At 46.5% G+C, this 26,291-nt stretch overlaps 1 protein-coding gene across 1 annotated transcript in view; it reads right to left on the bottom strand.

The window, feature by feature from the left end:
* PtA15_2A883 (uncharacterized protein) overlaps positions 1 to 25,816 on the bottom strand; it is a gene marked incomplete at both ends in the record, with an annotated part of 54,360 nt that extends 28,544 nt beyond the window's left edge. The window contains 5 exons of the mRNA XM_053166949.1: positions 24,004 to 24,795; positions 24,862 to 25,089; positions 25,159 to 25,380; positions 25,460 to 25,538; positions 25,650 to 25,816. Of these exons, the coding sequence (XP_053018121.1) occupies positions 24,004 to 24,795; positions 24,862 to 25,089; positions 25,159 to 25,380; positions 25,460 to 25,538; positions 25,650 to 25,816 (1,488 nt within the window). The remainder of the gene's footprint in view (positions 1 to 24,003; positions 24,796 to 24,861; positions 25,090 to 25,158; positions 25,381 to 25,459; positions 25,539 to 25,649) is intronic.
* Positions 25,817 to 26,291: the final 475 nt, after the last annotated feature.

Raw genomic sequence — 26,291 nt, 5'->3', positions numbered from 1 at the left:
GCCTTTCGGCGGTTGAAGACTTTGGTCGGCGAGGACATCGTGCTAGTGAAGGTAGCCTACGGACCTGGGGCGGGAAAGCTTAGATTGGCGGTTGATTCCAGTTTTCACGCTGTCGGAGCTGTGCTTACTCAAGAAGACGCTAACGGTTTCGACAGGCCTGCTCTTTACGAGTCCCTGTTGTTTTCCGACGTCGAATCTCGGTATTCTCAGCCTAAACTCGAGCTGTGTGGAGTCTCCCGAATACTCAAGAAGCTTCAGGACGTGTTGTGGGGACAGCACTTCGAGCTCCTAGTCGATGCGCAGTCGCTGGTGCAGATGATCAATGCGCCCAGCCTGCCCAACGCGCCGATGACGCGATGGGTTTCCTTTATCCATCTCTTTTCGTTTGACATCTCGCACCGGCCAGGCAAAACCTTCACGATGCCAGACGGACTTTCCCGCAGACCGCAAGGCGACGACGAGTCAGATCCACCAGAGTCAGACTTTGACGAAGAAGCGCCTCTCATTAGGACCCTGTGTGCATTAGCGGGCGCGGCAGCTCCCGCGTACACTGGCTTTCAGGAAGGATTCTGGCGGCAACTGGAAGAATACCTCACGACATTGACGCGACCCGGGGGCATGGATTCTTTGGCGTTTCGGGCATTGAAGAGGAAGGCATCGGAGTTCTTCGTTCAGGCGGGACGCCTCATGAAGAGAGGTAGCCCCCTCCCTCGAATTGTGGTCACAGTGCCGAGCAAACAGGACGAGATTCTAGGTCGCTTGCACGAAGACCTGGGCCATCGTGGCACCGCAGAAACTTATCGTCGCGTCGCGGATCGCTTTTGGTGGCCGTCCCTCAAGAAGGCGGTGCAATCGTGGTGCCGCAGTTGTGAGGCCTGCCAGAAGCGGAATCTACGGCGACCACAGGAGGTGCGCTATCCTACCGGCGAAGACACTCTGTTTGGACGTCATGCACATCAAGGCCAGCGGAGCGAAGTATCTTATTGTCGCCCGCGACGACTTTTCGGGTTGGGTGGAGGCGAAATTTCTCAACAACATCAGCTCTGAGGCGGTCGCGGCTTTCTTGCAAGAACACTGGACGATGCGCTACGGCTTGGCGCGCGCTTATTCTACAGACGGAGGCTCGGAATTCGGTGGTGCGCTAGCGGATATGCTGCGCACTCTTCCGGGCCAGCACAGGGTATCGACACCCTATTATCCAGAGGCTCAAGGAATGGTCGAGCGAGGACACGCCCCGCTCAAGGCTGCACTTGTCAAGCTAGCCGGTGAATCGGGCAAGAACTGCAAGAAGTTTTTACCTCTAGTACTCTTTGCGGACCGTATTTCGACCAAGCGCACTACGGGGTTCTCGCCGTACGAGCTAGTGTTTGGCCAGCGCGCGGCTCTGCCTATTGATTTGGACATTGAGTCATTCCTCGGGGTCGAATGGGAGGAGGTCCGGAGTACCACCGATTTGCTGATTGCGCGCTCTCAACAGCTTGAGCGCAGCGACGAGTCCCGCAAGATTGCGCACGAGCGCATGATGAAGTCTCGATCGGATTTGGTCCGCTACTGGCAGGAGCGGAATGCGGCACGGCTGCGCGATTCCTTAGCTCCCGGCACTCTAGTACTCGCTTACAACCGATCACTGGAGGTCCAGTGGGGTCAGCTTTTCGCTCATAAGTGGAATGGACCATACTGGATCGTCGAGCAAGTTCAAGGTGGCTCCTACGTCCTCGCCGAGCTAGATGGCACGGAACTCAAGCGCCGATTCGCGGCGGACCAGGTCAAGCAATACTTTCCTCGTGGGGGCATTGGAGACCAAAAGTAAGTTCCCCCTCCTCGGTATGCACCTCGGGTATCTACTACCGAAAGTTTTGTCGTAAGCTCTACATTCGCCACTCTTGTGAGCCGCCCTTGGGCCCCCTTCTTTGTTTGTTTTCCTCCTTCAGCGCGGCTCGACTGGATCTTCGGCGGAGACCGCACAGTCTAGGGACAGACTGTAAGTGGTGGTGGGATGTGGTGGTCAACCCGGTAGTCAACTCATTTTTCAGTCCCGAATTTCACCGGCGCTCATCTCAAGATCAAGACTCTCAAGACTCAAGGCTCTCAGACTACCCTTTCTTCTCTTGTTTTGTCCTTATTCCTCTATCCCCTCTCCCTTTTCTACTTTTCTTGGTCCTAACACAGTTTGTGCTGTGGGTTTTATTCCTTGTCTTCTGTTTTGCTTTATCTATTTCTTTTCTTCCTTCTCTCTGGTGTGTGCCATGTCTTTCTCATCTCTTAGGCTGTGTGATCTGTTGTGTTGTTTTCTTTTGGTTTTGCTTCTTGTTTTTCTTTTTTGTTCTTGTCTTTTGTCTGTGTGTTGTGATGTGTGCGCGCGCACGGCGCGCAAGGAGATGATGAAATGTATGTGACATGTTGCCTCCCCGAGTCCAAGTTCGCAGAACTTGGAGGAGGGGAGCGGCATGGCATTTCTGATCCGCCATCAAGAGTCTATTGATCATCACAAGTCCGGCATTCCGAGGAATCTAACCTTCATCAAGAATCCCCAGAATCCCTCAAACAAACCGCCGTCGAGAATCAAACCCTCGACGAAACCACTCAAAACCACTTTTCCCACAGCTATCACTTCGACTCTCTACGACTCATCTGGACCAATCCGTGAGGGCAGCCACCAGGCATCTTTTCCCCTCCCAGCGCTGCCGCCGGCCTAGCACCGGACGGAGCTCCATAGCGCATGAACTCCACTCGCGTGGTCCGCCGCCGCCCTGTTTGGCCCTCGGCAGAGCTAATCATATGTTCTTGTGACTCTGCCGTCCAGTGGAGGTTATGGATGAATTTGAAGCTGGGCAGAGTGACTCACTTGTTGACCTCGAAGAGGGCTACATATCAGAAAATCATACCTGGTGATAATGTTAGGGGTTTAGTAATGATGTGATGGCAATGGTTGCCATAGGTAAGTTTGAGTTTGAATTAGAGGTGTGCAGGCGACGGGGATGGCAAGGCGTGCAGGAGACAGTGATGGGCATTGGAAACAGGAGTTCTGGGGAAGGCACTGCGAGAGCTTAAATAGCAGGATATTGAGGCTTAAGTAAGCCGGACGGCCTCTCATGCACCGTACTGCGGACCGTTGATGACTTAGGTTTGAATCTCAATGATGAGACTCACAAACCCTAACGTAGACTATATATATCAACTTAGTTTCTCTCTGTTGTTCCTTATCATCTTTGTTATTGTTTTTCATCTCACAATTGCTCAATTCAAACCTCTCCACACCTTCCATCCTCCGGTCTCAGGTATGCAGTGTATTTCTTGTTTTCTTTGGCTATTTCTTCACTCATCATCTGGTTTCCATATTGTTTCCTTCATCATTGTTTTAGGTGTGCTCATCTTCACCAGTCTCATTGACTGTTCGCGGTTACTCACAGCTACTCGCTGCTTCAGGTTGGTTCATGTATTCACTCATCATCTTTGTTATTGTTTTTCATCTCACAATTGCTCAATTCAAACCTCTCCACACCTTCCATCCTCCAGTGTAAGACTCAAAAGTGGTTCTGAAACCCTTTTGCTGAATGGAGAAGGGGATGAAGGAGGTGCAAGCTCTGCCCTTCTATACTACCAGCTACAAGACCCACCAAGGTAAGCTTGGCAAGTTTTAATAAGTGATAGGAGTGGTTAGCTCGAGATAAGTTTTCTCGTGACACAGTATAAAAAGGTTGTTTATTCAGTATGTAAGGGTTGTTATATGTAAGTAAGAGGGTTGAGTGGGTACGTAAGTGTTTTAGGTGATGGGTGAGTATAAAACTTGATGAGTAATAAACTGAGGAACTACAAATGGGGAGGAGAGAGCTCCTTATATAGACAAATGTGAGGGATTTTGGCTCCAGGGAAGCCCCTGAGTGAGGTATTTTAGCTGGCCTGGGCTGTACAACATGAGGGAGTTAAGAGGGAGTGGCTGTGTACAATTTATGCAAGGGGTGCATACATGAGGAGGGGCTGTGCCAAATGATGTCATAGTTCATGCAAGGGGCGCATAAGCTGTGCAGGGAATGATCATGTGATGTAATAAGACCAAAAAAAGTGGAGTTAGAAGGAACTAGAATGTGGGGACCATTCAGTTGAAGGGGCACAGCCTGCAGGGGCAGTGCTGCATGATGTCATGTAGATAACAAACAAACCCAAACCAATATATGTAGTGGGGATAGAATGGTGCGGGGAATGTGACTTGAGGCGCCTGACAGGTGGTTGACTGAGTGCTACAGGTTGTCCAAGGGGTCTAACTTCCAGTGTAGTGGGGCCCCAGTGATGCTTCCAGTGGGGACTAGGGGTTACTTTAGCTGTGGAGTCCATTTATGGTGTCCAATGGATGGTATCTTGAGGCCTTCTGTATGTACATGAGAAAAACTTTTGATTTTTCACATTTTTGCGTACCACATCCTCCCCCAACTTATTGTCTGTCCCCAGACAATTCCGCTGTGAAGAGGGCCGTATCTTGAAGATTGAAACTTGAAGGTTGATATATGTAGCTATGTTTTTTCTGGAATCCTTGAAAAGTTGGCCGCCAGGCGTCTTCCTGATACCGTGGGCTGAGGAGCTTTGTGGAGTAAAAATTGGCCAAAAATGGACTTTTGTCACTTTTTGGGATTTTAACTTGAGGAAAAAATTTCTTTTCAATGAGGGGTCAAAAAATGCTGCGCGTGGCTGCGCAGTAGTCTTTGCTGTGTCGTCGTGGGGTCGCAGCGGCCGCAGCTGTTGCGCTGGGCTCACATGTAGTGCGCGCACTTCAATCCGCGCGACCTGGGTGTCGAGTACTGGTCGGGGACCCAATACCCGTCCGGTTGCTTCGAGTTCTGGGTTGGCTCCCGGCTTGCGCGGCAGCGCTGCGCTCCGTGTTTGGTTCCGATCCGACCGGAGGTGGAGTTACCTCGGCGGCGAGGTAACTCAGTCACCTCTATTCAACCACCCGCCGCCATCGATATTTCGACTCAACTGCTGACTTCGCCAACCGCATACCGCCGCCTCCGTCTGTCAGACTCGGCTGTCGTGCTCGGTCCTGCATCTGAAGCCGAGTTGTTTGTATATGGAAACGGCCTCCGGTTTCTTCTGCCGTCGGCGATTCTGAATGTCTGGAGCCGAGCGCGCCACCATTGTAAGTCGTGTTTGTTTGTTTTGATTTCTATAACTCCGTTGGCTGTGGTCCCAACTGAATCCTCCTGAATAGGCCCTTCTGGCTAATATATCCAGGCCGCGTCATCTGAACTATGGACAGTACCATCGGCACTGTGTTTGGATTGATTGCCTCGGCGATACCTCGGCGATTCGCAGTCGAAGAAGCTGGTTGATGGGCAAGGCCTCCCATTTTCTTCCAAGCCAGGCTGGTGAGTTCCTTGATATCGCGGGGTATAGACCAGAGTGCCTGCCCTCCTGGAGAATATAAAAAAAGGCTCATTTGCTTTTGTTTTTAGAGCATCTCATCACCTTCACCCCATCGTCCTCTTCAGTACTTTCTATAGCAAAGATGATTTCCCCTTCTAGACGAGCTTCGTATCCTTATAGCTTACACCCTTGGACAACTTCCGCGGCAAATCGAGTGAGTTTGACGTTTGAAGAGCTCCTTGATCGAGCTGAATTGAAAAGTTTTTATCTGTTCTTCTTCTAGGGTACTTCCCCACCCCAAAGTTCGACCATGATCGCAAGAAACCTGCTAAATAATCATCCGTTAGTGCAGTCATCACTGGTAAGTGACTGCCTTCAGGATGACCCATTGCTGGTGGGTGTATGCTGATAGTTTGTTTAGCCTGGGTCTGATGATGTGCTCGAACCTCATTCACCCTCCTCGCCCAATCGAATGGAATGGGCCAGGGAGCGTATGGATTTCTATTCTCGCCCAATAGATTCCTCAATGCGTCGTTCCGAGTCCCCGGCGGCTCGTCGTCCGTTTGTCGTGGGTGATTCCGCGATTAACACCCTGGAGACCATAAGCAGCTGACTTGTGTTTTTTGTTGATAATCCTGTATGGGCTGACTAAATGTTTACAGCTTTTGGATCCACCCAACATAAATCAGCCCCCCCAGAATGGTGGCTCCTTTATAGCAGGTGCTCCCGCGATACCAGCAGAGTTGGTTGGTTTGCCTCCACGCTTCCGTGCTCCCACGCCGTTCCCTGTGGATTCCTCTGAAGTGGCCGGGCCGGGCCTGGCTTCGCCCGAATATCATCCTCGCAGCCCTGGATGGCGTCCTTCGGGTAACTCGCCGGTTTATCGGTGTGGTAGACGGAAAAGTGAAAAATCAAAAGTTTTTTCGCATACATATATTTACTCACAATACGCCTCAAGATACCATCAAACAGACCTCAGAAATGGATTCTACGGCCAATTTTACCCCTAGTCACCACTGAAAGCATCACCTGAACCCCGCTGGATTGGAACCTACACTTCTTTGGACACTGGACACCCATCACACGTTCAACATACCCAGTCACCAGCCTGTCACCAGCCTCAATTCAAGGATCACAGCATTATGCTTATACAAATCACAGGATACAAACATACATCTCCCCATCAGACTGCAGTCATTACATATTATCAAGTACTCTTCTATTTCCATATTATGATGTCATCACACACTGACTCTGCAGCCTCAGACTTCATTTATGCACCCCCTGCATCCACCTGTCAACTCATGCAGTCTACTGTCACTTTACGCAGCCTTCATGTGGCCCTACTGCATTCTTATGACATCATTTATGTACCCCTGACACATTATGACATCATTTGTATCTACTCCCACCAGCTAAAATCCCTCACACTGTTGTCTAGATTAGTCAAAACCCTAACCCACAAGCCCTCTGGGGCTCCACTTTTGTCTATATAAGGAGCTCCCTCCTCCCCAGTTGTCAGCTCCTCAGTTCATTACTCACCAATCACAGTCACCCCAACATTTACAGTTCAGCCTTATATATATACTTAAACAACCTACATAACAACCCTTACATTAACAATAACAACAATTTATTCAGTGTCATCAACAAGCTCATCTTGAACCAACCAACCCTATCACTTCATTAAAACTTGCCAAGCTTACCTTGGTGGGTCTTGTTATCTGATAGTATAGAAGGGCAGAGTTTGCACCTCCATCATCCCCTTCTCCATTCAGCAAAAGGTTCTCAGGAACACTTTTGAGTCTTACAAGGGAGTCCCCAACGTGATAGGATAATCTTGTTTGATCGACAACGGATAATCAATTTCAACCATATAACCAGAAATACATCGTCTACGTATCTCAACTTCGAGCGGAAAAAGGAATCAAATTCATCAACAAATCTATCAAACTCAACGGCATATTCAGTTATTCTGTTGAACGACTAGTCGACTTTTAGGAACATCCAAAGGACCGATTACGAACCTCTGAAAAGAAAACTTAACCATCCGAACTGAAAAGAGTATCTCGAAGGAAGCAGCCAGTTATAAAACCTCAAGAAGGGCAAGAGTAAGACCTGAAGAATTTGGATAACTAGGATCCTGTTAGAAGAGAACTCCGGAATCGTTTGAAGAAAACAGCTGTTTATAAAACCTTAAGAAGGGCAAGTGTAAGACCTGAAGAATTTGGATAGGCAGAGACTGTTTGAAGAACAATCTCAGAACGGTAAAGTTATTTATATCAATTATTAAAAGAAAACCCCCAATTTGCCCTGGTAAAGAGACCAGAGACCAGATATTATTGTTTCTTTTTCAGAGCACAGTAACAGGTAGCAGCGGATATTCATATTACAAAACCAGGAATCAACACGAACCGGCATGAGTTTACCGTTCAGTCTACCAGATATGGAGAGCGGATTTGCTCCCTCCACCCCGTTTAGAAACAGAACATTGACAGGAACTTCGGGACTGAATTGGAATTCAGAATCTACAAATCCACCTCCACCACCTAGGAAAGACAAGGAAAAGGGACCAGAGAATCAATTCAGAGAGCAGACTGAAGAGGACTTATCAGACACTGATGAAACTCCACAACCCGAAAATATACCCCCAAGACAAACAACTCCACGACAACGCCCTTCTGGGTACGGAATCCACAATACAGAAAATCAGCAAGAATATATGTTTCAGCCTCAATTTCAACAACAACAAATACCGATGCAAAATCCGCAACCTATGTATTATTACCCCCAACCAATACCCCAATCAAAGCCAGTCATCATCAAAGAACCTGGGCTTTTCTACGAGGGTAGCCAGTTTATGAAGTTCCTGCAACGATTCGAGCGAGCGGCATATGGTCACGGAGCGTCGGATCGCGAGAAAGCAATCCAGATACCACGATTCATACAAACAGAAGAGTTAAAGTGCCAGCTTGAGGAAATGGATGGGTACAATGATTATGATTGGAAGAAGCTTCGAGCGGCAATGGTCAAAGCCTGGGGTGACCTCGATAATACGATCATGTATACTGTGGACGACCTTATCAAAGTAGCTAAGCAGCAAGCTAAAGAAGGAATTTCAAGCTATCGGGATTATAAAGCGTACCTTGCAAAATTCACCCCGATCCTCAAGTATCTAGTAAAGAACGAACATATCAACAAAGACGATGACGCCGGTTTACTATTCTTAAGTGCCTTCTCGACAGAAAGCCAACGAAGCATTAAACGCACAATCATCAATAAAAATCAGCTTCCAAAGGCCAAGGATGGAAGTAACAAGGCACCAAAATGGGAAGACTTAACAGAGGCCGCGGAAACAGAGGTACAAGTTGACGAAGGTTACACAAATTTCTCCAGTTTCTCCGAATCCACGCGCATCATGCAGAAGGATTTGGATCTTAAGAAAGGCGACGGAAAGCGACGAGAGCAGATGCTAAAGGAAAGCCCAAGCAATAAGGAGGTAGAACAGAAACTACAAGAAGTACAGCAGGAGCTTGCCACGCTTAAACAACAGATCAAGAATGGAGCACCCACTGGCTATAATCGGCAAGGACCATCAGAAAAACAAGAATTCAACCGCGGAAATGCTCGGCCGTCAACCCCGCTATATGAAGCCCAGAACTGCTTTTATTGCAAGAGAGAAGGACACCCTAACTATCAATGCCCAGAAGCAGCAAAAGACATGAAACAAGGCTTGGTGAAGCGAATTGGTAAAGAATGGTATTTACCTGACGGCCAGCAAATACCGTGGGTACCTTCGAGACCAATACAATCAGTGGTTGCAGGAGCATCAGCCGAACCTCGAATGCAAGAAGCCATCAAGAAATTGGCGGACTCACAGCAAACTGAAAATGGGAACACGGCCTTCATGAAAGCCTCAGTACAAACCATCCATTGGAGCCCTCCTACCTTAGGCGCGGAAAACTTCATGAGATCTCATCCTGTCACTAGGTCAGAAGCTCAAAAAGGCCGACGCGAAGTTAGGATCCAGGAACCAGAAAAAGATGCCATGGATATTGATCGTGAAGAAGAAGTGGACAGATCACCAAAAGAAACTCCGAAAAAGGCGCCTGAGAAAGTCTGGAGCCGGGAACAAGTACCGACAATCCTGAAAAGAGACTCACCAGAGGAAGCCCTACTACAGGACTTGGACAATGTCAAGATTCCCACAACGTTTGCACAACTCACTACGATATCGCCTTCATACACAGAACAGATCATAGCAAAATTACAGGGACGTCTGTCAGGCAAGAATACCTCCACCACCTACATCGCAACTGAAGCGGCCAAAGTAGCTGCACCAATGACCACCTTACCAGAGGAAGAAGGACCTTCAGATCCATGCTACTACAGTTGTGCCCTGGGATACGTAACCGCGCAAGTTGGGGGAGAAAAAGTCGACTTTATGGTGGATTCCGGTTCTATGGTCAACGTCATACCCCGATCAGTAGCGGAGGACTTGGAGCTAGAATCTGTGATAGTGAACATACCCATGCAAGGTGTTGGTGGAGCCAGATGCGACATTACCGGCGTAGTCGAGAACTGCCCAATACAGATCGGCCGATTTTCCGGACCCGCTCACCTCTTTATATCACCAAAGGCTCAAGATTGTATTTTAGGGCGACCTTTTCTATTTGATTACGATTGCACTTTAGAATACCACGAAACAGGGGAGACTCTCACGTTTCAAGGAAACAAGGGTCGGCGAATTTCGGTACCATTGGCTCGAACCGGACAAGGACGAGGATGGGATAATCGAAAGGATCTCAGTACCAATAGTATGAAATCAGTCCCAGCATCAGAACCTAGCGATAACGAAGAACATCGAATGTTTAAGAAGAAGCCGAATCAGCATTTTTTATAACTACCGGCATCCAGCTAGGGAGTAATTTGCTTCAGCTAGTCAAGCAGGTTATATCTCGGACGCCGGGTTCTCTCGACTGGCCTAAATCATTTCTCCTAAAAAACTTTCAACAAACATCAAAACAGACAAAAATATTTTTTTCTAAAATCCTATCACTCATAGAGAATATTCTTATCATTTTCTTTACGCTATTGAAAATCTGTAACATTAGAAAAGACTCACTACCAGTTCCAGAAACAGTGCCTTCGGAAAAACCCGGCATTTTTGGATTAACTCCTTCAGTCAACACCACTAGAATACCGAAACCGGACAGCAACTCACAACAGCTTCTTGGATCCTTACTTACTAAAGGTTTGGGATCAAGGTTTCAAGATGGATTGTGCCAGAGTTGGAGGGACGGAAGCTTGTGGTGCATGACAAAGTATAAACCTGTAGCAAAGAAAATCAGACCAATCAATCAACCAATTCCACAAGCGCTGAATCCACCTCTTCAAAGACCACCGCTATCACGAGATCCCTACCAAACACCTCTTACGCCTCATCCACCAGACTTTAAGCCTACCGCTAGGATTACGGAAGAACGCTTGAAGGTAGTAAACTTTGGACCCGACGGATGGCTGTGGGAGGAGGAATTAAAATTGTTCAAGCATTTAATCGTGATTCGAGAAAAAGCTGTGGCCTTCACGCCGGAGGAAAGAGGACTCTTGAAACATTCATATGGTTTACCATATGTCATACCGGTAATTGATCATGTACCATGGCAGAAGAAACCGATTCCAATCCCAGCAGCAATCAAAGACGAATACGTGGAGCAAGTACGGGAACGGGTACGGAATAAACTCTACGAGCAATCAACGTCAAGTTACTCTAGTCCGGTTTTTTGCGTACTCAAACATGACGGGAAGTTAAGGATAGTTCACGACTTACAAGAAATGAATAAAGTCACCATCAAAGACGCAGGGCTACCACCAGCAACAGAAGAGTTTGTGGAATCCTTTGCCGGACAAGCCTGTTATGGATTAGGTGATATTATGGGTGGATATGACGAAAGGGAATTGGCCCCGGAATCAAGACCTCTCACCACCTTTGATACTCCGTTAGGAAGATTTCAACTCACCAGACTTCCGCAGGGCGCAACCAATTCAGTAGCAGTCTATCAAGCACAAATGATGTGGATTCTCCAGGATGAGATACCCGACCACGTAGGCGTATTTATTGACGATGGCGGTATCAAAGGGCCAAGTTCCACATACAATGATGAAGTTTTAGAAGAGAATCCCGGAATTCGACGTTTTATCTGGGAATACGCTCAAACGCTGGAAAGAATCTTATTCCGAATTGAAGAGGCGGGACTCACTATCTCAGGAAAGAAATTTGCATGCTGCGTACCTGCTTTGGATATTGTGGGTCATGTGGTCTGCAAAGAAGGACGAAGGGTTTCAGATCAGAAGAAGAATAAGATAACGACATGGCCAACTCCCAATAACGTCACGGAACTCCGAGGCTTCATGGGAATCGTAACTTATGTCAGGATTTTTGTCAGGAATCTGTCTGAAATAGCTGCTCCACTCCGAAGGCTGACACGAAAGGACGTAGAATGGCTCTGGGACAAAAGCTGTGACGATGCCTTCAATCAGCTAAAAGAGATAATTGGAGAAGATATCACCCTGAAGAACCTTGATTATTCGAAAGACGCAGGGCTTATTGTTTTAGCAGTGGACTCCAGTTTTATTGCGGCCGGTGCAGTACTCTCACAACAGGAGCTTGAAACCGGATTAAATCGACCAGTATTGTACGAATCAATTGTGTTTTCGCCAGTCGAATCGAAATATTCACAGCCTAAACTGGAACTCTGTGGGGTGGCACGAATCCTGAAAAAACTACAAACGCTCTTATGGGGTCAACATTTCGAACTCCAAGTGGACGCGCAGTCCCTAATTCAAATGATCAACTCACCTTCACTTCCAAATGCCCCCATGACAAGATGGGTAGCATTCATCCAACTTTTTTCGTTCGAAATGGTGCATAAGCCAGGGAAAACGTTCACGATGCCAGACGCCTTGTCCAGACGTCCAATAAGCGACGAAGAGGAAGAATTCTACAATGATACGGAAGACTTCGACGAGGAAGAACCCCTAATCAAAGCCTGCTCATGGTATAACATAATTTCAGCCTCAACGGAACTATTGGAGTGGGAGACTTCTGGTTTCTGGACAGACCTCAAATATTATCTACAAACACTGCAGAGACCTTGTTCTATGGATCTGGAGGACTTTCAGAAACTTAAACGAAAATCGGTTAACTATTTTATCCAGAATGGACGACTCATGAGAAGACATTCACCCATGCCACAACTAGTGATCTCCAAGATATCCTACCAGAGCAAGTTATTACGAATGGTTCACGAAGATCTAGGACACCGGGGACTTGAGGAAACATACCAGCGATTAGTCTGCCGATTTTGGTGGCCAAGTTTGAAGAAAAAAGTCAAATTATGGGTACATAGCTGCGAACCTTGTCAAAAGAGGGACCCATTAGTTCCACGAGAAATACGGCACCCCACAGGAGAGAGTAGCTTATTCGGACGAGTAGCTTTGGACGTCTGTCATATCAAAGCTGGACGGTACAAGTACTTGCTAGTAGCACGGGATGATTTGTCTGGATGGGTTGAAGCAGCTCCTCTGGTGAAACTGACAGCCGCAACTATTGGAAAATTTCTCCTTGAAGAATGGGTCTATCGATATGGCGTAATCAAAGCGGTGACGGCAGACAATGGACCGGAATTCAAGAATGAATTCATCAAAGCAGTCGAAAAGATTGGAGCAGTATTTAGGCCTCCTACACCTTATTATCCTGAAGCCAATGGTATGATTGAAAGAGGACACCGACCCATTAAAGACACCCTAATCAAGATGTGTGGCGAATCTGGTGGGAAATGGAGGGAATATCTGCCTTTAGTACTCTTTGCTGACAGAATTTCGACAAAACGCACAACGGGATATTCACCTTACGAGCTGGTGTTTGGCCAGAAAGCGGTTCTCCCGGTTGACTTGGAAATGGACACTTATCTGGGGATTGATTGGACTGAAGTCAGCACCACGGAACAACTCTTGGAGGCAAGGACTATGCAACTGGAACGTCGAGAAGAAATTCTAGGGATAGCTCACGAAAAGTTGATGAAGGTCAGAAATTCATCTGTTCGATACTGGGATCGACGAATGGCAGCAAGACTTCGGAAGCCGTTAGATCCAGGAGAACTAGTTTTGGTCTACAACAAAAGCCTGGAGGATCAGTGGGGAAAGTTGTTTGCAAATCGATGGAACGGACCTTTTCGGATCAAGCAACAACTACCCAAGGGTTCCTATATCTTGGAAGAATTGGATGGGACTGAACTCAAGAGGGCTTATGCAGCTTCACATATCAAACGGTTTTACCCTTGAGGACGTGAACTAGCAGACATTCAGGAGGATGAGGATCCATCTCAGCCGGAGCCTGCAGACGACGAAATGGAGGAAGTATCTGGCAACAGTTCGGATGGTGGATCATCAGATGGCTCTGACTGAGCTGGATCACACCTACCAGGGTTGTTGTTTAAGTTGGGGGAGGAAAAAAGACCTGCTCCTGACAAAGTCACTCTTTAAATAATTTCAATTGTCAGTTCAGTGGATATCAGGACCATCTTTCCAAACCAAAGCAAAAACTCAACATAAAACAACAACAAAAAAAAAAAAAAAAAAAAAAAAAAAAAAACCTCACACAGCTTCTATACTGTTCCTTCTTCTCCATTTCTCTTATCTTTTTTCTCTCTCTTTCTCTCTCAGTGGTATGCTTACAGGGAAGGTTGGGGACAACCTGTTTAAGTTGGGGGAGGGGGGTCTGGGATGGATTAATTTCAAAAATGAAAAGAACAAAAGGCAACAATAAAATAAAAATAACTAATCATCTTTATCCTTAGGGTTCTGGGGGTTTTACAATTTTTTTTTTTGAGTTTTTTAGGATTATCTATCGATTTTTTTTGAGAAGGATACGTTTTACCCCGGGTACTCTGGACAAAAGATTAGTAACAACAAAAAACTAGGAAAGAAACAAGCCAGAGGATCAGTATTGTGGGTGTAAGCAGGTGTAAAAAGAGGAGGAAACTCACGAAGGAACTAGTCATTGTAGCCAGCTTGACGCATGGTAGATCGAAATTCTTCGGATACGACCTGGAAGATGTGTGTGAGCCTGAGTCTCTATAGTGACAACAGGACACAAGAAATGGGGGGGCAATAGTTGGATTTCTTGGGATAAAGAAATTACAACTATAAAAGAAAAAGAGAGAAAGAGAGAGAGAAACCAAGCAGGATAAGAAGGAAGAGAAGTACTAGGTTATTCTAGTGGGTATGCACGTCCACTGGCAATGCTACTCTTCAGAAGAGTGCTGCTAATCTGTGCAAGAAGTGCTACAGCTTCCTCTCAGGAGGGTATCTGGATTAGATAAGTCTTAATCCAGCCACAGTTTTTTAGACTTCTCTCTGGACAGTCAAGGTTCTTAGAGGGAAACCTGAGGGACAGCCCTGAACCTAGATTTTGAGGCAAAGGCCTGATGATAAGAAGGGACAGCCCTGTAATCAAGATGGAGGCAAAGGCCTATAGATTTGGAGGGACAGCCCTGTGATCAAGGAGGAAGCAAAGCAAGAAGAAGAGGCAGATCAAGCAAGACACAGAGTTGTACCTCTGAGATAATCAAGGTTCAGTGAAAGAGGTTACTTACTGTCAATATCCTAGGCGCCTGTGACGGTAGGTATACTGGGAGTAGAGTAGGCTCTTTGGTGGTGATCCTGGGGTTATCTGGGTGGTGGTTCTGGTGTGCTGAAGTCTGTAGATCCGCCTCAGGCAAGGGGGATCCTGACTACGAAAATTTTCACAGTTTGCTTATGTAATTTACATATGTACATGTGGTTTGGCGCGCCTGGTAGCGCTGACACGTCACAACTGCGCAAGGGCGCCATAACTCAGTAACTCAGGGAAGGAGTATAGTTACAAGGAATTGATAAGTTGTAACTAGGGTTAAAATTGCATGAGGAAACAGAATATGAAGTCAAAACAAGGTTATCTCTTAAGATGAAAAAGATATAAAGTAATTTATATGTAACAAAGGTAGAACAGGCAGCTTTTAGGTCAGCTGTGATGACTCTAAGGCTGACATTCCCTACCACCAAAAGGGTTGGATTTCTGTAAGAAATTAAACCACAGGGTTAGACCTCTTCTCACTTCTGAATTTCCTGAGAAGGATAGCAGAGTCTGGGATGTCTTTCTCAAGGAGCCATTCATCATGATCAGCACTCATACCTTTGTATCTAGCTAAGTACATCATAACATCTCTGTTTTCCACTCTCAATCTCTTGTCTCTGAGAATCTTTTGTATGACTTTACTCTGAGGGGTCTTATCCATGGGGGGAATGACAACTTTGACTTTCTGTCTCAAAGGGAACTTGTCTGGATTGGGGTCTTTGTATGGTTTCACCAAGCTGACAGGAAATGTGGGATGTTTCCTGCTAAACTCTTCAGTCAGTATCACTTCTACAGCATTCTTCCCATGTAAAGCTTTTACAAGGAATGGTCCAGTGAAGGAGTCTCTCATCTTCTTAGGGCCAGACAGGTTGTTGAAGTTTGCTGTGGATATTAGGACTTTATCACCAACTTTAAAAGATGGTTCTTTGTGACTCTTGTCCCATCTCTCTTTGTTGTAAGATGTAGCTTCTGTTATGCATTGCTCAGCATGTTTTCTAGCTTTCTCAAAGATCTTTCCATAGGCAAGAGCAGTAGGATGAATGTCTACAGAGTCTTGCTTCAAGAAATTCCTGGGAAGGTTTGGGATCCAGCCTTTTTCCAGGATGGCAGGAGGTTTTCCAGTGGTTGAATGTATGCTGGTGCAATATGCTAGCTCAAGGATTGGTAGAAGTGAAACCCAATCATGAGTGTAACCATCATTGTCTTTGAATTCTAGACCATATGCACAAAACCTCCTGATCATATCTTCAAGTGTTTGAATCATCCTTTCAGCTAATCCATCAGTTTGAGGGTGGTAAGCAGTGGAGAAAGAGAGTTTTGTTCCTAACATACTATGTAAACCAGTCCAGAATTCAGATGTGAACTTAGGGTCTCTATCAGAGATGATGATTCTGGGGATGCCAGTCCTAGGCATTACTCTGTTCCAAAACAGAATGGCAGTGTCCATGGCAGAGTCATCCTTGAAGCAGGGTACAAATATAGGGGTCTTAGAGTATCTGTCCACTATTACCAGACAAGCATTGAAACTAGCAGCTCCTCCAGGGGACAAGGAAGTTACCCAATCCATGTTAATAACATCCCATGGTTTTGAAGGTTCCTCAATTTTCATGAGCAGTCCAAATCTTTTGCCTGTGGCTTTATTTGCTTTCTGGAATCTATCACAGGAAGAGCAGTATTCACTAGTGTCTTGTCTCCAGTTATCCCACCAAGCAGTATCAGCTACTTTTTCTAAAGTCCTATCTTCAGAAAGATGACCAGAGTAGACACTGTCATGGCATTCATGCAAGATGGTGTTGATACTTTCTTTGTCAGCTAGGACTAGGACAGAGTTGTGTTTCTCTCTGAAGTAGATGAGGCCATCAAATATAGAGAATCTTCCTTCATCATATAGCTTTCTCCAAGGATCTTGTAAGGAATTTTTTAGCTGGGCATCTTTAGCATCTTTCAACAAAAGTTCAGACAATATGGTAGTGTTCTTGTCCTGCTTGTAGCCTTCTCTCACTGAGTCAAAGAACTCATTCTTGAAAGTAGAGACATGTATGCCCATGATGGGGAATCTATCATCATCCTTGTCTTCTGGGTCATAAGCAGGGTTACTAGGATCATTTGGTAAAGCCCACCTGCTCAGTCCATCAGCATTCTTGTGAATATTCCCATCTCTGTGGATTATGGTCATATTGCCTCTGTATTCCTGAATAGCAATCTGCCACCTGAGCATATGTCTGTTGGGAGTCTTCATGTTCAGCAGTGATCTCAAAGCTGTGCAGTCTGTTACAACATGAAAGACACTGCCATCTAAGTAGTAATGGAGTTTTTCCAGGGCCCAAACCAGACATAAGCATTCAAGTTGACTAGCACCATATCTTGTTTCACTGTCCTTCAGTTGTCTGGATATGAAAACAATGGGTCCTTCTTTTCTCACTCCCTCAATGACTTGGACTTGATGTAAAGCAGCACCTAGACCAGTCATGCTAGCATCTACATATAGTGTGAAAGGATGGGCCCAGTCAGGAAACAGTAGCAATGGAGCTGTGGTCAGTTTCTCTTTTAACAAGTTGTAGGCTACTATTCTATGATGAGTCATCTCATATATGACATCAATCCTTGTCAGTTCGGTCAGAGGTTTTGCTATCTCTGCAAACTTCTCGATGTGTTGTCTGTAGTAACCAGCAAAACCAAGAAATGATTGCATTTCTTTCCTACTACTAGGCACAGGCTTTTGGAGGACAGCAGCTACTTTATTCTGGTCTATTCCTATGGCAATACCAGACACAAGATGGCCTAGAGCTTTGATCTGATCAAATCCAAAGTTACACTTCTTCAAGGAGATTTTCATGTTCATGTTAATGACAACTTTCAGGATCCTGTCTATCCTACTGAGGTGTTCCTCCCAGGTGTTTGACATAATGATGATATCATCAATGTAGATAATGACCCACTTCTCATCAATTTCCTTTCTGAATTCAATGTCCATCATTCTCTGGAAATGAGAGGGGGCATTCTTGATCCCAAAGGGCATTCTCAGGTACTCATAGATTCCTTTGTGCATGATAATCCTGAGTAGATGTCTGGAATCTTCTGCAATGACATTCTGGTGAAAACCTTTGAGTACATCCATGCTAGTCAGATATTTAGCTTTGGCCAGGTTGTTCAGAGTCTCACAGATCTTAGGAATGGGGTATCTGTCTGAAGCAGTGTAGGAATTCAAAGCTCTGAAGTCTCCTACCATTCTGGACTTTCCATTGTGCCAGGCAATGATTACAGGAGTAGTGATCTCAACTACTTCATTATGACCAACTTTCCTTAGAACATTCAGGTTTACTAGCTCTTCAATGTGTTGCTCAAGAGCTTCTCTGCTTTTAGGGCTGGCAGGATAAGGAGGTCTTCTGAGGAGAGGAGGATAGGGTCTCTCAGTTGTCAGCTTGATATGAACTTCATGACCTTTAATGGCACCAAGGGGCTGGTTGGTGTTGGAGAAGGCAAAGTTGTTATTGTAGAGGACTTCAAACAGCTTCTCCTTTTGCTCAATAGTCAACTTATCACTGAACTTGGCTTCACAGAGTTCTTCTGCAATAAATTTCTGCAGTTGAGGATGGGACTTCTTTACAGCAGAAATTTCATTGGAAGGGCTCATTTTCTCCAGATGATGAGACTTAAAGCTGAATTTCTTCCTCTTGTTCTCATTCCCAATGGTAAAGAATCTCTCTTTGCTGTTTGTGATGTCAAAGCCATAAAGAGACATGTAATCATTTCCAAGGATAAGATAGTTAATTCTTGCATTTCTCATGACTACAAATTCTGCTAGAATTCTAATGGAACCTTTAGTGTGAGGAAAAATCAAAGCCATTTCTATTATGCCCATGGGCTGTAATTGGTCACTACAGCTGTGGAATTTAGCATGGTTAATTGGCATGAGCTTATTTTCCCATTCTGGTAATATAGAATCTAGCAATTTGTTGCTGATGATTGAGCAAGAGGCTCCACTATCAAGAAGACATGATTGTTCTCTGGATTCAATGAGGACAGTAGTAAGATTTGCTTTTCCAGTAAGATGAGCTTTTCCTCTATCAGGCTTACATTTCATCAGTCTAGCATCTTCTATGTGGGAAGACTGACAGGATTTGTCCCAGGTCTGAGGTTGATGAGTTTCAGCTTGAATTTCAGCAATGGAGAAATCTTGGTTTATTTCACACTCTACAGCATGTGCTCCAAAGTCAAAATCAACTAATGGATCATAATTGGCACCATTTCCATTGTCCATGGCAAGAATCATGTGATTGGTTCTATGATTCTCTTCTTCTTCATCTAGGTCTGATTCAGATTTATGTGGTTCACCTTGATCTTCTCCATTGTCACTCTTGGGATCATCATCATCATCCATTCCTACATTATTGATCCTGTTCTTCTTCTTAGGGCATTCTCTGGAGAAGTGGCCAGTTTGTTTACAGAAATGGCATATAAGTTTTTCTTTCTCAGGGGCAGAGACAGGATTCTTTTTGGTAGAGGAGTCAGTTGGCTTATCAGTTTTCTCAGGGGCAGGATTGCTTCTCCATTGGGATCTGTTTGGAGTGTTATAATTGTTTGTCACAGGCTTGTTCCTTTTCATGACTCTGTCTATAACCTCTTCAGCAATTATAACCATATCCTCAAAACTCATTTCAGTGGCATCTCTTTTGTATCTGCTTTTAATAGCATGCTCAAGGTTTGGAGGGCACTGCTTTAAGATTTTCTCACAAATAAGATACTGATTGAGTTCAGGTTGATAAGCTTTCAGTCTTTCTCTCTGATTACCAAACCATTTGTGGATTTTCCTCCCATCATAGGTGAAGTGATCATTCTCAAACTCTTGTTGCATTTTCCATTTCCAGTTCTCAGTGCCAAACTTATTTCTGATGGCATTCTTCCACCAAGCCCAAGATTTGTTTCCATATTCATCTCTAATGCCTAGGTACCAATTCCTTGCAGTGTCAGTTAACAAGATTGTTAATCTACTGATTATCATGTTATCCAGCATCAAGTAGTCTCTGACTAGGATATCAGTATTTTTAATCCAAAGCTCATGATTGTAAGGCAATTCTCCAGAGAATTTCTCCCAGTCTCCATTTTTGGGGATACTTTTCCACAGTTCTTTCCTCATTTCAAAGTCTATTGCTCCATGATCAATGTAGGGGAATTCCTCTTGGGTCTTGGCGTCAGGAGTATTGCTAGCAGGTTTAGGAAAGCTATCTCTTGGTGGTCTCTGGGGTTCAGGAGTAGGAACAGGAGGAGGTGGTCTGTGTTCATGTTGTTGCTCATGGTGGACATTCTGGAAGGGATTATTGTATAAGAGATGAGGGGGATGGTCTCTGTCATCTGGTATTAACACTGAATCCAGCTTTGAGCTCACAGTGTTTACTACAGAAGATATGTCACTGAATCTTCTCTTAGATTGTTCAAATCTGTTGTGCTCATTGGCATGAAGGTCATTGATCTGATTACCAATGGAAGTAAGATTGTTGCTCACTTTCTCTTCAAAATCTTTCAGATTTTGGCCAATTGTATCCATGTTAGAATGACATTGTGATTCATTTACCAGAATCAAATCTTGAACAGTCTCAAACTTATCATCTATGTGTTTCTTCAGTTGTTCTAACACATTGTTATTCACTGTGGACTTCTCTCTGGCACTTTCACCTATGTTGTTCAGGATTTGATCAAGCAAAAAGGGAATGAATTCATTTTTAAACAGATCAAGAATGGAATGATTCAGGACATCTTTAAAATTGCTGACACAAGATTCAAGAAGAGTACCAGGGATGGTTTCAACAGTACCAGATAATTCAGAGAGAAATTTAGAGAACAAGACTTGTAATTTTTCTTCTAGAAACAAAGGACCATTTCGAGACATTTCAGAGTTAAGATTATTTAGAAAAAATTCTCTATTTGAAGGATCAGAGAGGTTATCAATATCTAAACTGAGGCCTAGAGGTGAATCACTGCTTAAGGAACTTTTAGGCAAGGATTCATCTAATAGGGGCCTCTCCCTCTGGTTCTCCCGCGTCCATAGCCTCTCCTCACTCCTCTGGTGGCTCTCATCAAGTATTCTCCTATTTCCAGAACTCTCTGAGTGTCGTCCTGAGGGCGTCTCCAGTTCCTCCCTGATCCTCTCCAGTTGCTTTGAGGATGAGAGGGGTTGTGGCCTGCGAATTCTTGCGGCATTTGAGGATAATGGGGTGGATTGTAGCCGCCAGTTTGAAGATGCGGGCTGGGGCGGAATAATTGAACTACCTCCCGCGGTATAGAAGCTGGTGGCGGCCTCACTTGGAGCGTCTGCGGCGGTGGCGGCGGCGGCAAGGGAGTTCCTTGATAGTGTTGGCTCTCTAGGCGCGGCTGGGATTGAGGCTGCTGTTGAAACTGAGCCTGGTTGGAGGGGATAGGACCCTGGAACTCCTGCGCTATAGCTCGTAGCTGAGAGCCCGTGGGTTCTGGCGTTGGCGTCGCTAGAATGGGTTGCTGGCTGGCGTGCGGCACTAAAGCTAGCTGCGAATGAGGCCGGGATACTTGCGCCGTGGAGTTCTGCGGACCTAGGCCGTTGTTCCGGTTCATTAGAGAAACTTCCAGGTTGTGTAGCTCGTCTCTGGGTATCCATTCTTGACAGAGACGGATACCGTCTTTCCTCCCAACTAATTCTATTATCATTTCCTGCGTCATAGCTGCTTGGGAGAGGAGGCGCCTCATGGTTAACGTGTTCTGCGCCTCCCTGGCGCGGACAAATAGGTCGAACTGTTCGTTGAACATGCTGATGAGGCTGGAGAGCTCTTCCTCTTCCGGGATAAGGTCCATGGGACCGGAGGACTCCTCCCGTCGAGGGCTCTGAGTGTACGGAAGGAGGGCTAGATTGGGCGGCGCCGTGGATCTCATGCCCTCTGGGTTGATAGGCTGGGAGGGCGGTTGACTCGTCGGAGGAAGGTTCACCGTCAAGTCTATCTGTTCCCTGTCGATAGGCCGCGGAACCGGCGTGGATCTGCTCGACGCTAGGGCTATGGAAGTTTCCCTCGGCTGGTATAAGGCCGGAGGGATCCCGGTATCTGGGGGGAGCGGCTCCTCTTCCGGGAGCTTGAGGAAATCCTCCTGTAGAGGCGGCAAGGCTGCTTCTAGCCCTTCGAAGCCGTTCTTCGGCGGCTGGGCTAAGGCGGTACCGGTGGCGGAGCTCTTCGGAGAGGTCTCGGCCATTTCTAAGGTGAGGAGGCATGATGATTATATGTAAGAAAAGAGGGTAATTAAGCGGTAAAAAGGACGATTAAGGGTTGTTTAAAGTTAAATACCTGAAGATCTGGATTTAGCGGAAATCCTTTTGCTTTTCCTAGTAGTAGAAGACGATTTTTTCTTGTTTTCTTTTGCGCTTGGCTTCGCAGAGGAATTAGAGGTCCACTCGGCTATGTTAACAGGAGCTACGGTCCTTTTTCGACGAGTTTTCGGCGCTTTTGCGGTAGCAATAGGAGTCCACGCGGTGCTACTAATCAAATTTCCGTTACAAGGATTTGCTACTATTTTGTCGTCGTAGTTTTCTTCGTCTGCGCTATTCTGCGCCGTCAAGAATTTTTTTACGGTCAACTGCGGTAATTGTAGATGAGAAGCAGGAGAATCTTTTGAGCGTACTCCGTTTTTCTCTATCTCCTCTTGATTCGAAGATATGGAGGGTTCTGGGGAGGATAAGTCCGACGAAGGGGTGAATAGCGGCACGGAGGAGTCGCAATTCTGCACTTTCACGAGTACACAAGACGTAAAAAAATTTTTTCAAGGGTTCAGTTAGGAAATTTATCAATATAAAAGCAATTTTAGATAATTTTGGGAGAATTTCAGCGTTAGTAGGATATGTAGAAAAATTTTTAAGTGGTTTTTTCGAATTTTAAGAGTTTTTTGTTTGATTTAGTCAGGATGATCAGTCCTTTGGCTTTATAGCAGTCTAGAATTATGAAAAGGTGAGTAATTTTCCCGATGAGGCCCCCAATTGTGAGCCTGAGTCTCTATAGTGACAACAGGACACAAGAAATGGGGGGGCAATAGTTGGATTTCTTGGGATAAAGAAATTACAACTATAAAAGAAAAAGAGAGAAAGAGAGAGAGAAACCAAGCAGGATAAGAAGGAAGAGAAGTACTAGGTTATTCTAGTGGGTATGCACGTCCACTGGCAATGCTACTCTTCAGAAGAGTGCTGCTAATCTGTGCAAGAAGTGCTACAGCTTCCTCTCAGGAGGGTATCTGGATTAGATAAGTCTTAATCCAGCCACAGTTTTTTAGACTTCTCTCTGGACAGTCAAGGTTCTTAGAGGGAAACCTGAGGGACAGCCCTGAACCTAGATTTTGAGGCAAAGGCCTGATGATAAGAAGGGACAGCCCTGTAATCAAGATGGAGGCAAAGGCCTATAGATTTGGAGGGACAGCCCTGTGATCAAGGAGGAAGCAAAGCAAGAAGAAGAGGCAGATCAAGCAAGACACAGAGTTGTACCTCTGAGATAATCAAGGTTCAGTGAAAGAGGTTACTTACTGTCAATATCCTAGGCGCCTGTGACGGTAGGTATACTGGGAGTAGAGTAGGCTCTTTGGTGGTGATCCTGGGGTTATCTGGGTGGTGGTTCTGGTGTGCTGAAGTCTGTAGATCCGCCTCAGGCAAGGGGGATCCTGACTACGAAAATTTTCACAGTTTGCTTATGTAATTTACATATGTACATGTGGTTTGGCGCGCCTGGTAGCGCTGACACGTCACAACTGCGCAAGGGCGCCATAACTCAGTAACTCAGGGAAGGAGTATAGTTACAAGGAATTGATAAGTTGTAACTAGGGTTAAAATTGCATGAGGAAACAGAATATGAAGTCAAAACAAGGTTATCTCTTAAGATGAAAAAGATATAAAGTAATTTATATGTAACAAAGGTAGAACAGGCAGCTTTTAGGTCAGCTGTGATGACTCTAAGGCTGACAATGTGAACTCGCTGGATTCGACCGTTGACGACCTCGTTGGGAATCTGCTGGCAGTAGGGTACGAAGGCTCGAGCAAAAGTGTGATAGAGCCTAGTATAGGCCTCGGAGTCGATTGCGAAACGAGCACGATGCTCGATAGCTAAGGGAAGATGGGGCTCCAGGAGAGCTTGGACTTGGAGGTCGCTTAAGAAGGGGTAATCCTCGATCGGGGGTTGACCAATGATGGAGGGGGTGGAAGCACGAGAAATGCTACTCATGCTGACGTCGTCCGCCAGATCAGTCTCGGTGACACCATCGGCATCGGCCTCACCATTGGCATCACCGTCGGCATCGGCACCACCTTCAGGATCAACGGCATCAACCTCGATGGGTTGATGACCGTTGGGCTCGTTACCAGTAGGCGCGGGCTGGTTAAGCCAGTCGGGTAAGGTGGTCCACGTATCATCCCACTCAGGGGGTGGAGGGACCTGTTCAGGAGGTGCAGAAAGTAATGAGCGGCCGGGTAAGAAGCAGGTGATAGAGTAAGGAGAAGGACGTACACCACCCGACCACTCAATAAGGAGGTCCATCCCATCATCGGCGCGATTGGTCTCGGCAGTAGCTTCCCCGGATTGAGATGAGCCTGACGCACCCGAACCCTGGGAACGATCCCCATACTCGGCCGAGGAATGAGACCCGTACTCGGACGAATCTGCGATCGAGTTTCGACAGCTGATAGCCGGCGAAGTGAGGTTGCTGGGACGAGGAGCAGCCGGTACCAGCCACTCGTCGCCTATGACAACTCGGTTGGATACTAAGAACTGTGTGGCGAAGATCGGTGGTCAGGAACTCGCATGGAAAAAAAGGGAAGAGAAAGATTGACTCACTGGATTGTCGGCTTCGTCGGAAGCGGGTCGATAAATGGGCGAGTTGGGATGCGATCTCTCACCCGGGAGGCGAGGTTGGTATACTGGAGACGCCTGGCCGGGACTGGCTGCATCCGCACCCTGAAAGCGGGGGTGGAGGCCCACCAACCCGGGGGGAACCCGCGACGGGGAGGGCGACGGGGTCCGGAGTTCGGACGGGGAATCCGGACGATCACTGGATGCGATAATCTGAAGTAACCGAAGAATGGAGTCAGTATCGGATCGGATAGCTTACAGCGGTCCGGATATACAACTCACCAAAGCCACTTGGGCCATCGCCAATCCGGCAACGACAAAAGGCCGATGATCCGGAGAAGCCGGGCCATCAGCTGAGCAATTGACTCGGGTTCGAGGTCGATTGGGGCGGTTGAACGCTTCCAAACGCTGGCGGGACCATTGGAACCATGAAGGACGAATCACCCCGCCTCTGTACATAGGCCCGTCCATGATAAGGATAGGGTTGTGTACAGAGGAACCTGGCTAGTAGCAGAACAACCAACACGGGTCAGCAGTGCGACAGGACGGCAAGCTACTGGTATGAGGAACAAAATGGACGCACTCGAGTTGAAGCGCTAGCAGAGGCCCCGCGGGCTCGTAACGGGTAAGGGGACGGGGAAAAGTAGGTACGATAGTAGGGTCTGTTGGACATGGTAGCAGACGAAAGTAATAAGCCTAGAAAAGTAGTACTGGGGAGGAGTGAGGTGGATGATGAGGTGGGAGGAGGCGAGGGGAACCTTTTTTATACTCACCTCGGATTCTGTGAGGACTCATAGGGACTTAAGGACCCGTAGTCCTTTTGCCCCATGCGCGGGCTCTGAACAGAGGCCACAGACCATTGGTAACTAGAGGTTGGATCGTTCCACTCGACCGAATAGGAACCCCAGATAGAGTCGAGCCGGATGGCGTGCGGGGCCATCTCTCCCTCCGGAACGATACGTACTCGAACCCACGGCCAGGTCTTGAGAAGGCGGCTGTTGTAGGAAGCGGAAAGAATGCGGCAATTAGTCTTACCGTCTTAGGGCCGGCCGCTATGAGATCGCCGGCTGGAAACCAACCTTGCCGGCGAAGGCAGCCCAATCAGAAACCCCGAAGACCTGTCAGATTAGGTGGTGCGAGTGGGGCTGGTAATAAATCTGACGGCTGCATCAGCCAACGTAACGGCCACTCAGCTGTCGAGGAAGAACACGAACGCACTTACTTCGAAAATGAACCCTGCTCACTAGCAGGGTTCAGTTTAGCTGCAGGCTTGGATGGTGCGAGACCTCGACGGCGGCGGTTGACCATTGGTGGCGGTGATGTATCCAAGGGAATCGGAAGGTCGGCGAAGTTGTGTATGGGTCTTGAACCCCAAACCCATACGCCTTGAACTCCTGAATAAGCCATACCCCCGA

Source organism: Puccinia triticina, chromosome 2A (genome assembly GCF_026914185.1).
Source record: "Puccinia triticina chromosome 2A, complete sequence".
Lineage (NCBI taxonomy): Eukaryota > Fungi > Basidiomycota > Pucciniomycetes > Pucciniales > Pucciniaceae > Puccinia > Puccinia triticina.
The sequence above is the reverse complement of the archived record's forward strand: the minus strand, read 5'-3'. Positions and strand labels throughout refer to the sequence as shown.